The 21,192-nt window shown below is 36.1% G+C and overlaps 1 protein-coding gene and 1 non-coding gene across 3 annotated transcripts; one reads left to right on the forward strand and one right to left on the reverse strand.

Moving 5' to 3' along the window:
- The first annotated feature begins 21 nt into the window (after positions 1–21).
- Positions 22–93, forward strand: trnap-agg. The gene has a single exon. It is a non-coding gene; the product is annotated as a tRNA-Pro (tRNA).
- A 148-nt stretch (positions 94–241) lies between these two features.
- Positions 242–17,583, reverse strand: klf3 (Kruppel-like factor 3 (basic)). Of its 2 annotated transcripts, none has more exons than XM_048197494.1 (7): positions 17,359–17,583; positions 8,261–8,312; positions 6,945–7,355; positions 6,323–6,536; positions 5,688–5,829; positions 4,034–4,182; positions 242–2,541 (listed from the first exon to the last, which is right to left on the reverse strand). In XM_048197494.1, the coding sequence occupies exons 2-7, from the start codon at positions 8,291–8,293 to the stop codon at positions 2,360–2,362; spliced, it is 1,131 nt and encodes a 376-aa protein (XP_048053451.1). In that variant the 5' UTR covers positions 8,294–8,312; positions 17,359–17,583; the 3' UTR covers positions 242–2,359. The 2 variants fall into 2 exon arrangements, with proteins under 2 accessions (XP_048053451.1, XP_048053452.1); XM_048197495.1 differs by having other exon boundaries at positions 6,323–6,482; positions 17,359–17,570.
- Between the last annotated feature and the right edge of the window lie 3,609 nt (positions 17,584–21,192).

Here is a 21,192-nt window from a genome sequence, read left to right on the forward strand (position 1 = left end):
TGTATTTTTCTTTTCCCATCTGGCTCGTTGGTCTAGGGGTATGATTCTCGCTTAGGGTGCGAGAGGTCCCGGGTTCAAATCCCGGACGAGCCCTTCCTTTTGATGTAGGAAACATATTATATTAGATATATTTATATTACGAATGACAGAACTATTATGTCCTGAACATCTAAATTAGTCAAATAATTAAGTAATACTAGAAAAAAAATCAAACACAATGACAACACATTTATACAAAATATTGACCATAAAAAGTTTATTGAATGATACATATTTAAATCTATATAATACAAAAAAGTGTTTGAACAATTTGTATTTAAATTCACAGTTTGATATAATGACACAGCATAATATTCCCCTTGAACTGTGAAAAATATAAGTAAATTAAAAAAGACAGAAGATTCACATCTTTATAAAACTGTATATTTGTTTTGGATTAAAAATATATCATAATCATGCTTTCTATAAATTGCCTATTCAGTCATATTATTCCTTTAAAAATATAGGCTATATATATATTAATATTTCCATTATCCTATCCTATTAGATCATTTCTGTGAAGTGTAGTACAGCTTTGCTGTGGTTTATACATTAGACCAAGAAACAAATGTTTCATCCTTTTCTCTTTAATTCTCAATCGTTTCATAAAGGACTTTTTCCTTTCTTATGTAAGCACCCCCTTGTTCTTTTCCTCCTTCGAAATGTTCTTCAAAATTGTCCTTCAGTTGAGAAGAGAAAAACAGAAAACTGGCCTATTACAAACTGTTAAACTACTATAAGAAAGAGAAACATACTGAGATGTAGCCCAAAGCTTCAAGCTATTCATGGCCCCCATTTATAGATATTTGCCATTTCAAATCTATTTTTAAAGTGCACTGTTTCCGTTTACACATTGCCCTTTACAAACATTTGTTCACATAAAAATGATATGCAAAACCTACAAACAGAAAAACAAGAGTAGGCTACACTCATCCCTGCATATATCCACGATAGCCTCACATGTTAAACATATCTCTCACAAACAAAGTGTTAGCAGTGAGATTGTTGTTACCCATAACCTAGATGAACTCACTCTAACTGCGAAAAAAATAATGCCCCTTATTAAATGGTTCACATTTATCACATTTCTCCACCTCAACACCCCTCAGTGAAATAAAGATTTTACCCTTTTGAGCCTCAGACATTGGATTTGATAAAACACAACAAGACACAACAAAATATTTAGGATTATATGAATATTCATGATTACGAAAATTATTCAAATATGAATAATGGTGAGATTAAACAAACTGAAGCATTCTATAAGTCCTTGCAACTGACATGTATGTGTTGGATGATCAAGCGTTCACTTTGAAGACCAGCCTATTAGCATTTATATATTTATATAGCATATGACCTCTCAAACATAATTACCTGGATTTTTTAAATGTTTGTGGGGTAAAATCAATACTTAAATTTCATTTCTAAATCATAAATTGTGCATGTGCATAGTTGCAAGAACTTACACAGTACATAGTACTTACGGTAATATTAATTCATGATTACAATTAATAAAACATGTCAATGTTTTACTAGGTTAGTAATAGGTCAGGTGCTCAGAAGCTACTTTTGGAACCAAAAACAATTTTTTTGTCAAAACTTGACCCTTAAGAGTCAAAGTATATGACTGACAGACCAAATCAAATGGTCAGTCAGCTTTGGTCCTTGCACTTAAACATGAAACACACATGCTGAATACATATACAGAATCTGCGTATACATATTCATTTATCCTAATAATATAAAAAAAAAAAAAAGAAAAATTCACATTGTGCAGGTTTGACCCGAGTTGCAACCTAAATCAACATTAAAAGAGAGATGGTGTGAAACTGTCTGAGTTGTGTGTGTGACCGGCTACTGACATACTGCATGTGCATTTGCTTGTTTGTGTAGTGCTATAATTGGCACAATGGGCCCTCTGACCTGCAGAGGGCAAAACATAACGATAGAGAGACGTTTATAGAGAGATAAGGGAGAGAGAGAGAGCTTGGTATCAAGAAAAAGACTTAAAGGTGCCTATCGCTTTGAATTTGAATGGCATTCAATTTTGTCTATATAATGGTCATATCAGAATTGGTCCAGATCCATAGTAACGGTGACAAAATCCACTTGGACAACAATTCTTTTCATGAAGTAAGAGCTAGCCATCGTATAATCCATCAGTTCCACTCTTTCTGCCTATACGCATCGTATCCTGGACAGGAAGGGGACAGGATACACAAAACGGCCCTTAACATCACTGAAGATGAAGCTCCTGTTGAGCAACGGCTTATAATAGAAGGTGCGATTTCTGCTCTGTTCACGTATTGCGGTATTGAGCTCACACCAGCAGATGGCGCTTCTTGTGCAGGGCGAGGTGATCGGAGCGAGAGAAGGTGCGATCACAGTCAGGGCACTGGAACGGCTTTACTCCCGTGTGTTTCCGAAAGTGACGGGTCAGCTCATCAGAGCGGGCAAACTTCCACGTACAGCCTTCCCACATGCACTTGTAGGGCTTCTCTCCTAAACGGTCACACACAGAGATGGGAAAGAATATTTAGAAGAGCATTTTATCTGTATATGGGTCAATAATAATCTCTAAGATGATAAAAAATGTAAAAAATAAATTATTTTGATTTCATGTATTTATGAAAAGCATCTCAATCACCGTCATTGTCATTTTGAACTTGAAACCCAACAAAAATATCAAGTCTTATATCACACAAAAGAATGGATAGTTCACCCAAAAATGAAAATTCTGTCATTAATTATTCACCCTCATGTCATTACAAACCCGTAAGACTTTCGTTCATCTTTGGAACACAAATGAAGATCTTTTTGATGAAATTTGAGAGCTTTTTGTCCTTCCATAGACAGCTACGCAACTACCACTTTGACGCTGCAAAAAGTTAATAAAGAGTTCGTGGACCTAATCCATATGAATTGAGTGTTTTAGTCCAGATTTTCTGAAGAGACACAATTGCTTCATATGATGAACAGATTTAATTTAGGCTTTTATTCACATATTGTAAAAAAGACTACACACAAGTTATATTCTCGTGCCTTAGTTTCCCTTGCAATACACTAGAGTTGACTCACACGCAGCATCCATTCAGCGCGCCAATCAGCGCTCCGTACAGGACGTGCAGATCAGCGGTCCCGCCCACTGAGCTTAGTCATACCGATCGGGAAAGCGGACGGATGCTAGCTGTACTGTAGCAATTTATATCTTTGTTAAAGTTGTGTGCGTGCCTATAAAGTGAGTAACAGTCTGTTCATGTATTGTTTTCTACATTGTTTGTGAATGTGTGAATGTGTTTATAAGTTAATGTATGTGAGTGTCAAAGATGAACTAGCTTCCACAAGAGGGTTCAAGCACGTTCGGTTGAGCTTCTGTTTATGTTTACTGATCAATGTTAATGTGAATAATGTGAATAAATTAAATCTGTTCATCATATAAAGCGATCAAGTCTCTTTAGAAAATTTGGACTAAACCACTCAATTCATATGGATTAGTTTTCCGATCTCTTTATGAACTTTTTGAAGCATTAAAGTGATAGTTGTGTAGCTGTCTACGGAGGGACAGAAATCTCTCAGATTTCATCAAAAATATCTTCATTTGTGTTCCGAAGATGAACGAAAGTCTTGTGGGTTTGGAATGGTAAATGTGATTTCACCAAGTACAACATGTTCCTGGATCAACATCTTTGTTGATCCTGGAACAACATTTCAATCAACCAATCATATTTGAGAGACAAGTTTACAGTTTATGTCAATATAGGCTTACAAGCAGAGTTAGTTGCTTCTACATCAGTGTTATTCAGTTCCCTCTGATTTTAGGGAAAACTTATGGGTAGGGTTAGGTTTAGAGGTAGGGTCCAGGACTAAAGTTTCAGACAGGAATGTTGTTCCAGGATCAACAAAATATGTTGATCCAGGAACATGTCTCACTTGGCAAAATCACAATGACTGAAGTAATGTGTGTGTGTATGCACAAAAGTCTACATATATTTACCTGTATGTGTGCGTCTATGAGCTTTCAGGTGGGAGCTTTTGGTATAGACTTTATTGCAGCCATTGAAGTCACAGCGATGAATTCGACGCTTCTTCAATGGATCTGGAGATTCTACCTTTCGACGTACAATCACAGAGTGTGTTTTTGTCCTGTTAAAGACAAAAAAGAAGAAGAACGTCTTTATTAATGGTATTTGTTTGGAGTGCAGCTCTTGCTTTAACCACAAGGGGTCAGAGCCATACCATACAGTCAACCTCAAAGCATTGAGTATGGTATGTATTGATGACCTTAGTTAGCTACACATTAGATTTAGTTTAATTACAGTATATGATTTTTGGTGCTGTTATGTGCTTCCTCTGTGAATTTTATTAGAAGTGCTATCCTTATTACTACTACTCACACGTAGGCCTTAACCACAAGGCATTTAAGAACGTAACTCGTTCTGCACCATATGTGCTGTAGACATAAACAATATATCCAATTGTGCAACTTGTTGAGGAAAGGCTGTTACTTTTCTAGGTGACTGGGCTTATGATTTTCAGTAAATTTACTTAACAGAAATACCACTTACTGTAAGTTCTGCCCAAAAACACCCTGTAATTAAATACATCCTGCTTCTCTCTCTCTTTCTCTCCCGTCTCTCGATACACCTTAGCTTCCCTGCTATGCTACATCATCTACATTACAATATTTCACTTATTCTCCCACTTTCTGACATTTGTTCCTAAAGAGTAGCTATTTTTTGGCTCTGTACCCAATATAAAATTATCACTCCACCTTCCTCCTCCCTTCCTCTCTCCACCCTTCCTCATAAACATCGCCCCATTTTCTTTATTTCACCACTTATTTTTCTTTCTGTCATACAGTATGTCCATAACTGAAGTTAACACCACACCCACTGTAAAAGTGCACTAATACACACAAAATAATAATGCAAAAAAAAAAAAAAAACTCTACACACAAGTACAGATACATTCCCACACCATGAGGGTTTGAAAAATACTTGGAGACACACTGTCTCTGAAGTGCATGCTGGGGAATTTTATCAGACCCACAGCAAGAAACATCAGATATAGAAATATATGAGTTACACCACACAAACACACACACATACTTTCACGATTGAAAGAGAATTTTAGGCCAAACCCACTATAAATGCGATCCCATTTCAAGAGGTTATGCAGTTTCTTCCTGTATTTAAATGCAGAGATATATATTTCTACTTTTAAAGATTAGATAGATAGATAGATAGATAGATAGATAGATAGATAGATAGATAGATAGATAGATAGATAGATAGATAGATAGATAGATAGATAGAATATGTGCAGCATTTTGCATCTGTGTGTAATAATTACAGACTTCTAAATGGAATCCAGTAGGTTGTTTTTCCGAGCAGATGTACAGTGTTGACTGTACATTGACACTACTGTAAGTGCGTGAAAACATGCTACAAAACCCCCTAAAGTGACAAGCTGTGACCTGTCTTACAAAGAACCACAATCGCATGCACAAACACAAAGTCCCCAACTTACAATTTTTCATAAACATTCTCATAGCATACATGCTCAAGTGTTACCCGTTATTGTACAAATGAATGGTGATTTAACAAAGAACAAAGTGAGCATATAGTGTTTGAGGGCTCAGCACTCACTCATAACTCTGTGGGACAGTAATGACGGATGAGGTTATTTCCTGGCTGCGGGGATCCTGAGCGTGTTCAGGGTGGGGTTCAGATTTGATTGGCTTGAGGAGCTCGTGTTTGTCTGGGGGATTCTCTGACTTCATTGTGGGAACTGTAAACAAGACACAAGAGAGAAATCAATCAAACACACACAAAAAAAAATATGTAAGGCTATATTACTACAACTGTCACCCATTAAAACTCATGATTTCTTGCTTAAAGGGATAGTTCACCCAAAAATGAAAATTCTGTCATCATTTACTCACCCTCAAGCAGTTCCAAACCTGTATGAATTTCTTTGTTCTGCTGAACACAAAGGAAGATATTTGGAAGAATTTCAGTAACGAAACAGATCTCGCCCCCCATTGACTACCATAGTATTTATTTTTCCTACTATGGTAGTACATGGGGGGTGAGATCTGTTTGGTTACTGACATTCTTTGAAATATCTTCCTTTGTGTTCAGCAGAACAAAGAAATTCATACAGGTTTGGAACTGCTTGAGGGTGAGTAAATGATGACAGAATTTTCATTTTTGGGTGAACTATCCCTTTAAGGATCAAATATGAATATGTCTATGTGTGATGCAATATGTCATCCCCTTACATTGTTTGTGGTGAGCAGGATCTTCAGGTGTGACGGGTGAAATCATGATGGAGGAAGGCAGGTGTAAGGAGGGGGGGTAGAGTACAGGTAACTGCTGCAGCATAGAAATTACTGGAATGATGCCAGGGCTCGATACAAATGGTGTTAAAACCTGCGTCACCTGTATACCAGAAAACCCAGGATAAGACATGACACAAGAAATGTCTGTTGGCCTCTAAATTTTAGACAAGAAGACACAAAGACAATTTCATAGTTGATGATATGCCTTCATTAATCATTAATACAGTACAGTGGTCAGTGCATTACAGAGGTCCTCTCTATGACATACAATATTGTTTCAATTCGTTTTGTTAAAATAGTAAATAATAATAATAACATCTATTTTAAATCAGAACTTAAAAAAAAAAACATGCTTAGAAGATATGTATTCAAATAAATGTATTTATGAATTGCATTTTTATTTTTAATGAATGACATATCATACAAACTAGGTAATAAAAGAAGACATTTGTAGATTATTTTCATGTATGGTAATGGATTACCATGTAAATACCATGGCATGGTAATATGGTCATCATTCAATACCATGGCACCAACAGTAAAGCATCGCCCCTATTCTTACCGCAGGAATGGAAAGGGCCAATGGTGGGGTCAGCTGCCTTGACTGAGATGACCGGGAAGGGCTTCCTGTTACAGAGCCGGAGCCAAGGTGAGGACGTGAGACTGGACTGGCGCGCTCATATTGGGATGGAGGGGTGTCTCTTGGTGATGATGATGCCAGAGATGATGAAGGCGACGAAACGGAGGATCTTTTGCTGACGGTTAAGTCGACAGGTTCGTTCTGGGAGTGATGGACGTCCTGGGACTGCGGGTGCGTGTGAGGCGGGCTCCCGTAGGGATAGTGTGCTGGATAGCTGGAGTAATGGAAGTGAGGATGGTACAGCTGGGCTGCGGAAGTAGTGACCACGGGAGATATGACTCCAAAGGCTTCAGATGGTGGTTTAATCGCGATGGGGTAAGACTGGTATAATGACTACAAGAGAAAGAGAAAGAGACTTTAAACACACAGAACTTGCTAGCTTATTTACACATTCACATGTACATAATTACACAAGCACTCATATAAAGCAGCTGTGCTGAGCAGGAGTTGAGTCTGGGGACTATAAACCCACAAAAAAAGACTAACTTTGAATGACTGAGTATGAGCCAAATTCAACTTCCCACCCCATATAAACTTCTAACCTAATAAGAAAGGAATGCATGTCCATCTGCAGTTAGAGAGAAAATGAGAAAGCAAGCAAGTACGAGATGGGCTTTTGAGTTACATTTTGTAATATCCTAATAATATACTCATGCAATTCAAAAATACCCTTATTAGTCTCTATCAATGAGTCTCCTGCTATTACCCAGAATTCAAGATCGCACATGGATACAGCACTTGAACAAACACTCCGATGACCCAAGACCAGGGTGTTCAGATGGCCATGTGCCAGGCAGCCCATTGTGAGTTAGTTGGTAAGGCAGGTTTGTTATTGGAAACGGAAAGTGAAGCATTGTTTTCTTTAAAATCACGTAAACCGGATGCAAAGAACCAGACCAAGCATCAGGAAGTGAAGAAACATTTCAGATTAGTTCAAAACAACTTCTTTTGGCTAATACACTGGGGGGGGGGGGAATGGTGTACAAACAATTCTCACTCAGAAATTGCTTGTTTCAACAATATGATTACAAAGAATCTGCAATTAACACTTTGAATTAAAAACGAAATTTTGAAGTAGTTTTCTTGCTTGTCAAACTCCAGTAATCTTTTATGTTTTATTTACAGCCTTTTACAGTGTAGAAGAGATCTCTACAAAACTTTTCAGAAATTATTTGTACCATCATACCAACTATTTCTTTACAACCAATTTATTTGAGAATATTAACAGCTGTACTCACCATGTCTGTATTTATCGAGTCACACATGAGCATGGCTGCTGCCACTGGAATTCTGTGAAATACAGAAACCAAACAGTAGTATATCAGTTAGTGGCAAAAAGTCCCGCATCAAAGGTGTGTCATGAGGAAGTCATTCTTCATTCCAAGCACACAAAAGCAGAGAAGCATGAGCAAGGTGCTGAAACACTAATCACTTAAAGTACAGGGGAAGTTAAGATGCCCAGGGCAATGAACACTGTTTGTGTGTGGTTGTACATAAGATTGCAACACTATTAGAGCTTTTTCCACCTGACTCATTTCCCAGTATGGTCTTGGGGAACAGAGAGGCCACATCATTGAACTGCTACTAAATTTCATCCTTAGATAATGATTCACTCCCTGATCTTACCACATCTTAGGGTGTTTCTTCAACTTCAGGGTCTTTGTTTCAAATGAAAATGTTTGCATTAAAACAGTCTTTTTACTATGCTTTTTGTTGCTGTTGTTGTTGATGCCTTATAGGTATTTTTTGAGATACTCTTGTCTCAGACCCAGATTTTCAGTCTTGAAATATGAAAATTCATCATAAAAATATTAATAATAAACTGTAAACATACACTAGTGTTCAAAAGTTTGGGGTCAGTAAGATTTTTTTAATGTTTTTGGAAGAAATCTCTTATGCTCAAGTCAACAAAGCTTGGTTTGGTTACACTTTATTTTAAGGTGACGTAGTTACATTGTACTTCCTCAAATAAGTAGTGAGTAATATTAATTAACTGCACGTACTTACTATAGAGTTATGGTTAGGGTTTGGTTCAGAGTTAGTTATTATGCATAATTTACTGTTAGTACTAGTAATTACATGCAGTTATTACATCATCTTAAAATAAAGTGTTACCCATTTTATTTGATCAAAAATACAGTAAAAACATTAATATTGTGAAATATTATTACAGTTTAAAATCACAGTTTTTAAATTTTAATTTATTCCTGTGATAGGAAAACTAAATTTTCAGCAGACATTACACAGTGTCACATGATTCATTATTTTGAAATAGAAATCTTTAGGACATTACAAATGTCTTTACTGTCACTTTTAATGCACCTTTCACCTCTCTCTCTCTCCCTCAAAAAAAGAAAAATCTTACTGACCCCAAACTTATTTCACACAAATCAAATATTAATTAATTAATTGTAAACTATGAAAACCTGATCAAAGAGTAAAATATTAATAATACTGTCTCTCAGTTCATCATTTTCACAACAATCCGAAGTTAGTGTATTAAAACCATGTCTGAAAAGAAATATGAGGCATGAAAAAATAAAGCAATCTCTTAAATTAATCTTAGCAAGACAAAAGAGTCTATTTTTACTGTTTTATTCCAAATATGTTAAAATGTCATTTCCACCAATGCTACTAAACAAGATCATCATTTGAGATGTGATGGAAAAGTTTAAAATTGATGTTGTAAGCTGAAATTAAATGAACTAGTGAGAGTGTGAAAAGTTTATTTTAAGAAAGTTTATTTTGTAAAAGTCTACAGGGTCAAAAGTGCCCAAAAAGAAGAATAATAGCTAGTAAAGTCTACAATGCACAATGGAAGCTAAAGGCAAGGGATGAACACAGCAGCACAAGCACATCAGATATCTTACATATGAGCATGTGGTCTTGCGAACACAAAAGAGACAAATATATTTTGCTGAACCATCTGCATGTTTTTGCACAAAGACCAACACAAAGATGCTCAAGTCTACAGGTGATATTGGTACTGGCTACCATTTATATTTCCAAAAGTTAACGTAAAAAGACCCACAGGACTTGTTTTCATTGGAATTCACTGGAGTGCGTGAACTCAGAAGGCAGAAACGGGATGTGGGACACTTCATCAGTGAGCCATGAGACTGGCTTAATTATATGTGAGTGCTTTTACAGTCCAAAGTCTGAGAGAGAAGGGAAGAAACAGAGAGAGGGGTGAATGTAAAGTCTCTTTTTACAATCATTAACCCAGGGTGGTGCTGTTAACACACATGCACACGCACACACACAGAACGATCCATACTAGGTCCACTGAGTCCAGATACACTCCCAGCATTTTCAGTCTTTCTGAGACTTCAGACACACATACTGTATATACTTGTAAACAGGTCTACTATTGCAAGAGACAATGGCGCTCACACACACACAGGCTTTGCAAGCACGCCAATTGGCCCCAGGGTCAGGTGTGGCGCATATACAGACATACCAATCCAAACCTCAAATTAACATTATAGAGTTCTATACGATCACTGTGATTTTGCCAAGTAAGACATGTTCCTGCATCAACATAGTTTGTTGATCCTGGAACAACATTCTTGTATGAAAATTTAGTGCTAACCCTATCCCTACCCCTAAACCTAACCCATAAGTTATCCCTAAAATCAGAGGAAACTGATAGGTGATTAAGAATGGTGCAGAAGCCCCTAACCCTTGTTGTAAGCCTAAACTTGACATAAACTGTAAACCCGTCCTTCAAATCTGATTGGTTGATTGGAACGTTGTTCCAGGATTAACAAAGATGTTGATCCATGTTTGACTGACCCGTTCCATACAGCTAAAGATATACCAAAACAAAAGACAAATTTCAACAGATGAGTTAAACGCTATTCATGACATCAGTTTGAATACTTTACTAAGAGTAACTAGACACTGACTTAATGTCTGTAGTGTATTAAATGAATAGATCAACCAATAATCAAAGTTCTGCCACAATTTATTCATTCTCATGTTAAGCCTGTATGGCTTTCTTTCTTCCATTAGACACAAAATGAGAAGTTCAGCAGAATGTACAGGCTGTTCTTTTCCATACGATGAAAGTGAATGGGGATACTGCCAGTGCCAAGCTACAAAAATTACAAACAAAATGCATTACAGTCTGGTCATATTTCATTTGGAATTCTACATAGTGTATGTGACACTACATATATCCCTGTGACCCTATAGGACAAACTGTTTGGAAAATGGATGGAAGGGGGAAAAAACAAAACTTACATAGGTGTGGAATAACATGAGGGTGAGTAAATGATGACAGGATTTTTCATTATCAGCTGAACTAACCTCACGTTTATAAAACGGCATGAGCTTAACCATCTTTATTTTGATGAAAATAAGGGTTGTGTCTGTTAGTCATGCTCCTGTAAGAAAGGCCTCGATAAACTGTTCAAAAGTTTGGTGTGTATAGTTGTATAGTTGTAGTTCAAATGAAAAATGTAGTTGAACTAGTTGTGTACTCAAAGTTTACTACTGTTACATATTTTTATACACTAAAAAGTGGGCCAATTTAATCCCAAGTAGTTTTGAAATACACTTACATGTATACTAGTAGTACATTGATATTAGTATAAGATTTTGAAAGAAGTCTCTTTTGCACAAAGGTGTTTTTTATTATTAAAACCATAAAAACAGTAATATTCTGAAAATATTATTACAATTAAAAATTTCAAAATGTAATTTATTCCTGTGATCAAAGGTGAATTTTCAGCAGCCATTACTCCATTCTTGTGTCACATGATCCTTCAGAAATCATTCTAATATGCTGATTTGCTGCTCAAGAAACATTTCTTATTATTATCAATTTGAAAAGCAGTTGTGCTGCTTAATTTCCATTTTTACAGGATTCTTTGATGAATAGAACGTTCAAAAGAACAGCATTTATTTGAAATACAGTAGTGTATATTTACCAAAGCACTGCTTTCTTTTCACCTTGTATGCAGAAGCATCAAAGCCTGCTAAGCCCCTTCTTAGGAAATCTTAGTGAAACAAACAGTCCTTTTCCAAATAAAAGAGACAGTTTGTATATCGCCATCATAGTTAAACACGGACGGTTTTTAAGAGTGAGTTTTTCTATATTGATTTTGTTGTGTTTATCTCAAAGGGGTGAATAAGTTCTTTATATGACAATATGATAAAGTGAGCTGTTCGCAATCTCAACTATCCTCCAGGCTTGGCAAAGTTGAAGTCAATCTGTTACATTAATCATAAAGCCTTTCACTGCTAACAACAACAAAACGCAATCGTCCATTAAACTTAATAGTCTTATAAAATTCAGAGGTTGGTACACGCTCCAGATGAGGTTATTACAGAGTGCCAAGACTTCGTAACACATCAAATACCAATAATTATCATTCTTTACAACCAATTACATTGAGTTGTTTAAATACTTAATTTTACTATAATTTCAGTTTTTGTACGTTGATAACTTAATACCTTTGTCATATCACATTATCACTTTAACTTCACATTGCTTTAGGGTTTAGTGTCACTATTAATTATTTTCTTGACCTCAGGTGGTGTGAATGAGTAGTTCAGACTGTTCGAAGAACATTTTAAAACTCTTTCTGTCAAATCTACCTTTATAAATCACACACGCTCTTCACTCAACATTGCAGACCAGTGAAGTAGGCAAATCCATTAAGGCACACACACACACTCAAAACCACAGAACGGCAGTGTTACGCTCTAATGCACTTTCCTAGTAGAGAGAAACGGTCCAGCTTGCTGACATGGAGAAAATACAGAAACCAAAATTACAAAGTGCAGAATCTAATAGCAAGCCCATGCAAAACCAAAAACCAAACGAAACAGCATTGGTTCAATGCACACAACCCGTCAATAACCACCGCTCTCAGATAACAGATAGATTTTTCGGCCAGGTGCCTGAGAGATGCTTTCCCAGTTAACAGGAAACATTCTCAGAACTTTGGACGTTCTGGCATGGTTCTCTCAAAGTTATGAACAAACGTTCCTCCAGTAACATTAACAAAATGTTCTTTTAAAGTTATCTGGTCTTTAAAGGGGCCATATGTAAGAATTTTCATGTATTAATAGGTTTTTTATTGCCAATGTGTGAACAGTTTGTAATGAAGCTTAAAAAACGAGACCTTCCTCGACTTCCTAGGTTGTCTATGAAAGCCTGTGAACTGATTTTTATGTGAAGGACTTGGGGCGATGTTTACATCCAAGTCTGCTGTTTTCCCGCATAATTGGGATACTTTTAAATTGTTGCCAGGGGATTGATTTTTTTCTGCGGGTTAAAGGTTAGCACTTCAGTCTCTTGTACGTTTCATGTGCACGAGTAACAAGTTGCTGGCTGCACTTCACTTAACAGCCAAAGGTGTCACTAATAACAAGGGTGTCTGAATTCTACATATAGATCCTTTAATAATGTCCTCAAAGTACATTCATTTTTATAACTTACTGAGAACGTTAGCAAAACATTCTTAGAACATTTTTGTTGGCTGGGTGAGATCTGAGATTGAAAGAGATCCCAATGTGGAAAACTTTACAGGTAAGCCTCTATCCGACTAAAAGATTAGATCAGATTAGACTAAAATTTAGCGAGAAGGCCACAATGTGTCTGTTATTGTTTCCATAGTGAGACTAACACATGCAGTAGAGGAGCTCTGCTACATGGGGGCCATAGTTTCCTTTCTTGCCTTTTCTCAAACTAAAGAAAAAGAAAAAGAAATGGCGGGCCCAAGCCCGGTGGCAGAGACATGTGCAGGGAGACAGAAACATCAAAGACTATGAAATTCACTCCACATTTACTGACTACAAGACTATAGAGAGATTACATGAGTTTTAACATTATTCTGAGAATTTTGAAGCAAATCAGGTAAAAATAAGAGGGTGATCTCAATGTATGCTGAAAGTGACACATTTTCTGCTTCCAGTTGGTGGCGCTATTACTTTGAATCACAATAGTCACATCCATGTGATCAGCCTTGTACAACGAAGACTAAGCCGAAGTTTCATCAAAATCAATTAATGTATGCAGAAGTTATAACACTTTGTTTCCCTTTTCTTGCCATAAATTCGTTGCCTCGCCACGGCCAAACCGTTTGAGATATCCAAAATCCGTTTGCAATTAAACAACTTCAATGTGTTAGCAACAAGTTAAAAAAAGTTTGGTGTAAATTGGATAAACCCTGTAGGAGCAGTAGTATAAAATTCATAGCCTGTTTTTTCAAAAAATTAACATTCAAACCAAAATAGCTGACTTCCTGTTGGTCGGAGCTAATGAATGTAAATTAGAAAATTGTCCGGCTTGATGAGAACAATATGTGTACCGAGTTTGGTGATTGTAGGAAAAACTAACCCCCCACTTTTGTCAAAAGGTGGCGCTACTGAGCCCCTCCACCACGCCCATTTCTATGGCTTTGTCCATGTCTACTGGTTGACAATATTGATGTGTGTGTCGAGTTTCATGCAATTTGAAGCATGTTAAGAGCCTCAAAAACACTCAAGAATATTATTACAGTTTGACCTGTTGCCATGGCAACAATATTTCAAATATCAAAAATCCTGTCATAGGTCTACATCTGCTGTGTATTGACATTACACTGATGAAGTTTGAAGCAAATCAGGTAAAAATAAGAGGGTGATCTCAAAACATTTCAAAAAGTGATACACTTCCTGCTGCCAGTTGGTGGCGCTATAACTTTGACTCACAATAGTCACATCCATGTGATCAGACTCCTATAACGAACACACTCGTGAAGTTTCATAAAGATCAATATATGTATGCAGACGTTATAACACATTTCCTGTTTCCTTTTTCTCGCCATAAATTCGTTGCCTCGCCACGGCCAAACCGTTCGAGATATCAAAAATCCCCTGGCAATTTTTAATCATCAGTGTCTTGACTTCATGCTGACCGAGTTTGGTGGCGATCGGATTAATCGTCTAGGAGGAGTATATCAAATTCCAGAGCATGCGTTTTTCAAACAACCCTTAATAGCTGACTTCCTGTTGGCGTGGTGTTTAACTTAGAGCACGAAAGTTGTTCGGCCCGATGAGGTCTATATGTGTACTGAGTTTCATACTAATACGTGCAAGCGTGTTTAATATATGGACCAAATTTTCAGACTTTTTTCAAGGGGGCGCTGTCGAGCCCCCCTGCCACGCCCGGGTACCAGCCTCTCCGGCGTCCTAATGGCCGCGGATTCCAATGTGTGTGCCAATTTTCAAGAGTTTTTGAGCATGTTAAGGCCCCAAAAAAAAAAAAAAAAAAAAATAATAATAATCCTTAGAAGAACAAGAGGGCCCTGCGCGAATTTTCGCTTGGGCCCTAAAAAGAGAGACATAGGGAGACAGAGAGAGAGAGAGAGAGAGAGAGAGGCCGAGCATTTTAACAATGGAATGCGGCTCTGAAAATGATCCTCTTTTGTAGTGGATTGTTTGTGTGTGTATTGCGATAACATCAGAGTATTGATCCAAGGAAAGAGTCGTGTAAGTGGGTGGAGGGTCCAGGCGTGTGTGTGTGTTAGTGTGTGTGTGTTCACTCCCCCTAGGCAGCCTCCCCTCAAATGCTGAAAACAGGAAAAGAGGCTCCATATGCCAGATGGAATGTCTGACGCAAACCTCAGCCTTGAAACAAAGCTCAGAATACAGCTGACCCTGGGACTTGGACTATGAGTTTTATTGTATTTGATTTTTACACCTAAAATGCTATGTCAACTATGCAGTGCACCTAATCTTCATACAGTCCAAATTGCAACAGCAGGCTGTCCAATTATGAATAGCCGAACATACCCACTCTAAATATAGCCAAAGCTGATCAAAACCCAAACCAATTACTGCATGGAGCTTGAAGCTTGAAATAATATTTTTGCCTTGAATAAAAACAGTTATAATAGATGTATATTCAACTAAAACTATGTATGCCATGCACTATTTTGCCAAATTAATATAATGCATATTCAAAAATTATTATATAGGTCTGTAAAAATACATGAATCAAAGTGTTATGACATTCTGAACTGTTTGAATGTACATTAACTAAAGACCTGCTATTTGTTAATAATTAAACTTCTTATATAAGGAGTTGCAGAGAAATTCTCTTCATTTCCTAACACAGAAATGTGACAAAATAAATGATAAGTTAAGTTAAAAACTGCAACTGAGCCAAAGCAGGCACACATCAACATGATCCTGCACACATGTTGCTATGGCTGTACAGTTCGTTTAATTTGCCTGAAAATTACATTTGCATTTATGCTCTGGTACTGATCATAAACGGACTAAGAGACTGTAAATTGTGTCAATTACTTATGCTGATACAAGATTAAAGTTAAAGTCCAGCCAAGAACACGTATCAATACAACTACATCAGTGACAGTACCGGAACAGGTTGATCTCAGCAATAAAACAGTAAGTGACAAAAGAGCAATATTAATAAAACTCACAATAATCAAAGCAAACACATGATGTGCCTGTATGTGTCAGTGACATGGCCCTCATTCTTTTGAAGTTGTTCGAAAATGCACTTCATACAATAAAAAATGTAAATTACATGGTTTCTCATTCTCAGTTCAAGTGATACTTTGTGATACTGTTGAAGTAAAAATGTCTAGGTGGTGTAACTGTCCAAGGATTGGAAAAGGAAAAGTAGCCTACTGTATAAAATAGAAAGGACCCATTTAAATACTCTTAATTGTGCGTCAAAGTCATTAAATGTTTAAAAATATAACATATATTACTAAATATGTTGTTCAGGTCAAATGGAGTAACCCCAATAAAACGTCTTACTATTCAAAACATAATGTCAGAATTTTTATAAACCGTTTATTGAATATAATGATTAAGTTACACTCATGTTTTTTCAATAAAAATATTGATATTTGATATTTTTTGCACTATTCGACATTTTTAGAGTAATTCAGTTATTATATTATTATGACAATTTGTGTGTAGAAAATTGTTTACACCTTTTTCTCTCAATTTAATCATGAAAACAAATATCTCGGACCTCTCGGACATCCTTATTTGACACTGACCCATAAATGTTTGTCAGAACTATTGTAGGAAAGTCCACTTTCTAAAAAGGACAGAAAAAAAATAAATACATGTAGGTCTGTTTTACTTATAAACGCATAATTCATACGTTTGTTAGTATTTTTATGTTAATTTATTAAATATGTAATATTTTTGATTTATTTTTAAAAAAAGTAATATATAAAAGTGGACTAAAATGTTAGTTTACAACCTCAGGAGCAGCAGAAGGCTTTGTTTCTGCTTATTTGACTGTCGATGGTAGGCTATATAAGACAGTTGATAGTATTTAATAAAGATAGTAACTTACATGTCAGTAAATATTCCTCAAGTTAAAAGTGCGCCGTTATGAAGGACCACAGACGACAGCAAGAACCCGAATCACGCTAGCATGAAACACATCCAAATGACACACTTGCATTTAGGCAGACGCCGAAAAACTATCCGGAGAGTTACGAAACAACTTCTTGTCCAAGCGTTTAAAGTGTCCTGAGTGAATTTAGAGTCTATCACATGATTAAGGCCGGGTGGGAGGGCGCTCGCGGGAGGTGAGGGTGGGGCGCGCTCACGGGCGCGCTCTTGGCTCCAGATACGCTCAGCCGGAGACAGGAGGGGGCAGAAGAGAAGAGAAAGGGCTGGGTGTGTGTGCCTGCCTGCCTGCCTCTCCCTCTCCGCCCTTTCCTTCCTTCTCTGTTTGTCTCTCTCTATCTCTCCTCTTTCCCTTCCTGACAAGACACGCCTCACAGAGTTTCAAAGATCTAACGAGCATGGATAAAGGTCGCCTGGTTCTCCAACAATGGAAGAAGACAAATGACTTAATTAATTAACAAATTATATTATATAATTTACAAATGATAGAGTTTTTAGTGTTGTTTGATCATGTTAATAAAAGGTGCATATGGAATGCTGGGGGTTAGGTTCAAGTTAAAGCTCATTATCATTATCAAGTACTTTCACCATTGTATTAGGCCTATAGTCTCACAGTCTCTCTCTCTCTCTCTCTCTCTCTCTCTCTCTCTCTCTCTATATATATATATATATATATATATATATATATATATATATATATATATATATACATACATACATAACTCAATGATATAGTGAAAGTATATTAACACATTTTACTGAAACTGTCAGTCACGCAATGGTGTGTTATTAATGTAAAGTTATTAATACTGGAGTTTTGCCAAGTCATCAGCAACAATAACATATTGCATACCTGATGACGTCAATGCATATGAACCCAACCTAAATGTCTATTTACCCGTAATATAAAGCAAACCTTTCAAATTTACCCGACCTTTACCAGAATTACTCTCGCCCCAACACTCTCACCTTGCACCCACCCACATCTCTCTCTCTATCTCTATTTCGCAAACACCTGCAAAAGCAATACTGCACAACAGTGAATTTATTTTCTTTTTCTTTTTCTTTTGGCAGTTAGGGGTGTGGAAGTGGAACTGGCAAAACTCCAAACACCCAAGTTTGTTTGTATGTGGTGCATTCATTATTGTACACACATCTGTGCTTTCAAGTAATGCTGTGCACTTGAGCGTTGATTCAAGAGGGTGTGAAATGATTATGACTATCAAGTATTTTTTATGACTATAATATTGTGTGTGGTTGTGCGTTGGTGTACATACAGGTATAGGCAGGATTTTCTGACTTTTGTGACAGCCTGTTTGGCAATGATTAATTAGTGAAACAATAGCGTATGGTGTCATTTTGCTTTGTAAACACCTTGCCCAAAATATTTTCAGGTAAGTCCAGTTGGGCAAAAATCTGTAATAGAAAAAGATGCTGAAAATCTGGAAACTCTGTGCTTTCGTCTGGTTTACACCACCAAATAAATAAAAAAAGTTAAAGTTAAACACTCTTGAAATGAATTAGTTATAATCACTTTACACCTTATGTGAGCCGAAAATAGAATGCTAAAATATTTTTAGAATGCTATTTTAAGCATGATCTCATAAAGGACATGATGTCATCATAGACTCATTTCTTCCAGCCAATGAGAATTTATCTCATGATGTAATGGAGGATGGAACATTTGCACTTATCTTATCTCTTTCAGGGCTTTGTGAACAATAAAACTGAGTTTGTCAAGAGCCAATAACAATACAATAAAATGTCTCCAACACATACTAAGAAAGATTCCAATAATATTTAATAATCAGTATTTTTTTTTTTTTTAAGTATTTTTTTCAATCATCTATAGTGTCAATTCACATAGCTGTTTTCTGAGGAATCAGAGGACACTCAAATTATGAATGAAATCCATGAATAAATAAGTGAATATTTTGTTAAAAAATTAACCACCTATATTTAAACAGTTTGAATGTATAGACACACCTGAACAAATACACATGCATCCGCAAGCACATACACGTTTAGTACACATATATGAAACCAGACACCCACTTTTTCATTTCTGTAAAACGTGCACATGGTGGAATGTTCTGCTGAAACTTACAAAACCCCCTCGGCAGAGATGATGTTGGGAAAAAGAAGAGAATGAGAAAGCCAGAAAAAAAGATGGTGACAAAAATAAAATGCAAAGATTTGAAACACAACCAAATGTTAACAGTGTGGTATTTGCTTATTATGATTGATGCTTGTTTGTTTGTTAATAGTCTGCTCAAATTTATTTGTACAGTGATTTTCACAATAGTTTCAAAGAGCTTTACAGAAAGTCATTGACTGGAAGTTATGGCATTGTCATTATTTTTTAATTTAAAAAAGGAAACAAAAATTAATGAATTGTTACAATGAATAGATTCAAAACAACACACTAAAAATAAATACAACAATGGAAAATTCATAATGTACAGCCAATGAATGCTTTCATGAATTTATGAAGACCACAAGAGATTGGAGCACATGTGTATAACTCTTTAATCACAATGTGTCTTTCTGTCTTACAAAACAATGGGCAAAAAATATTTGGCACTGATGCTTGGTTAAAGGCTGTGTTTTTGCATAAAACAACAGCTCTAACTGTATTCATACATCATTTAAACTATTGTTTAAATATGCTGATTTTGAACACAATTTAAAACAGTCATTTCATTTCAGCTGATTTGGACAATAGTGATATGCTTAACGTTATATTCTTCACATTTAACTGTTGTGCTGGCAAAACTTACTTTCAAAGAGCAAGAAAGTTTGAAGAATTATATCTGTGAATATGAATGCATCATATTAAATATCATATAACTCAAATATATGTCAAATAGTGTTGGTCCCATGAGGAAAACAACTTGTTTTGAACAAATTATGATGTTTTTTGTTTAAATGTAAAAATGCAGAATCTTTTCTGTGATGGGTAGGTTTAGGGTTATGGGATAGAACATACAGTTTGTACAGTATAAAAATCATAATGTCTAAGGAAAGTCCCCAACATGGAACCCAAAATATATGTGACCCGTGCTGGCACAAATGAGTCGCCATGAGCAAATTTTCAAAAATGAGTTATTCTTATTCACACATTCTCTATTAAAACCTTCAAACATATGAGTTGCTGGAATCCAACAATGACTGAGCTACACCTGTTTGAAGTCGATAGAGTCAGCAAAGTCAGTTTTGAGAAAAATCGAAAAGTTTTCTGAAGGTTACAAAACAAAATCATATAGCATACCTTAAAATCCCTATAATACCACCACATTTGGCACAAACCAAGTCAAAAACCCATATCTAGGAAATATACAGGGTGAATTGCCCTAATGTGGGACATTTTTTGCATTTCAGACTTCTGTGACATATTGCGATTTGTAGCCAAAACATTAAATTCACACACAATACCATTTTAAAAAACCCAGGATGTCTCCTAATCAAATCAAAAGAGAAAATGGAGATAACACATTCATAAAAGAAATTATAGACATATTAGTGCTTTTAGTGCAAGTCGTCTAAAACAATCTGGTGCTTCCTAATGTGGGACAGTTGTGTCCCTAATGTGGGACACTGGAAATTCTATGATAAAAGGCCAAAATTTATGATGATGATAATAATAATGATGATAATAATAATAATAATAATAATAATAATAATAAAAGGTCTATGAAAAGGCCAAACGTCTATGATAAAAGGCCAAAATCATTTGATTCATGAATAGTAAAAATATTCTTAAGTTAGTAATTCT

Source organism: Megalobrama amblycephala, linkage group LG7 (genome assembly GCF_018812025.1).
Source record: "Megalobrama amblycephala isolate DHTTF-2021 linkage group LG7, ASM1881202v1, whole genome shotgun sequence".
In the NCBI taxonomy this organism is placed as follows: Eukaryota; Metazoa; Chordata; class Actinopteri; order Cypriniformes; family Xenocyprididae; genus Megalobrama; species Megalobrama amblycephala.

Bases quoted from the DNA above. Each gene is read 5' to 3' on its own strand.
- klf3 (XM_048197494.1), bottom strand. From the start codon at position 8,293: ATGCTCATGTGTGACTCGATAAATACAGACATG. The intron at 7,356-8,260 runs GTGAGTACAGCT...TTTCTCTTGTAG, and splicing joins ACTCGATAAATACAGACATG to TCATTATACCAGTCTTACCC. The intron at 2,542-4,033 runs GTAAATATATGT...GTGACCGTTTAG, and splicing joins TCATAGACGCACACATACAG to GAGAGAAGCCCTACAAGTGC.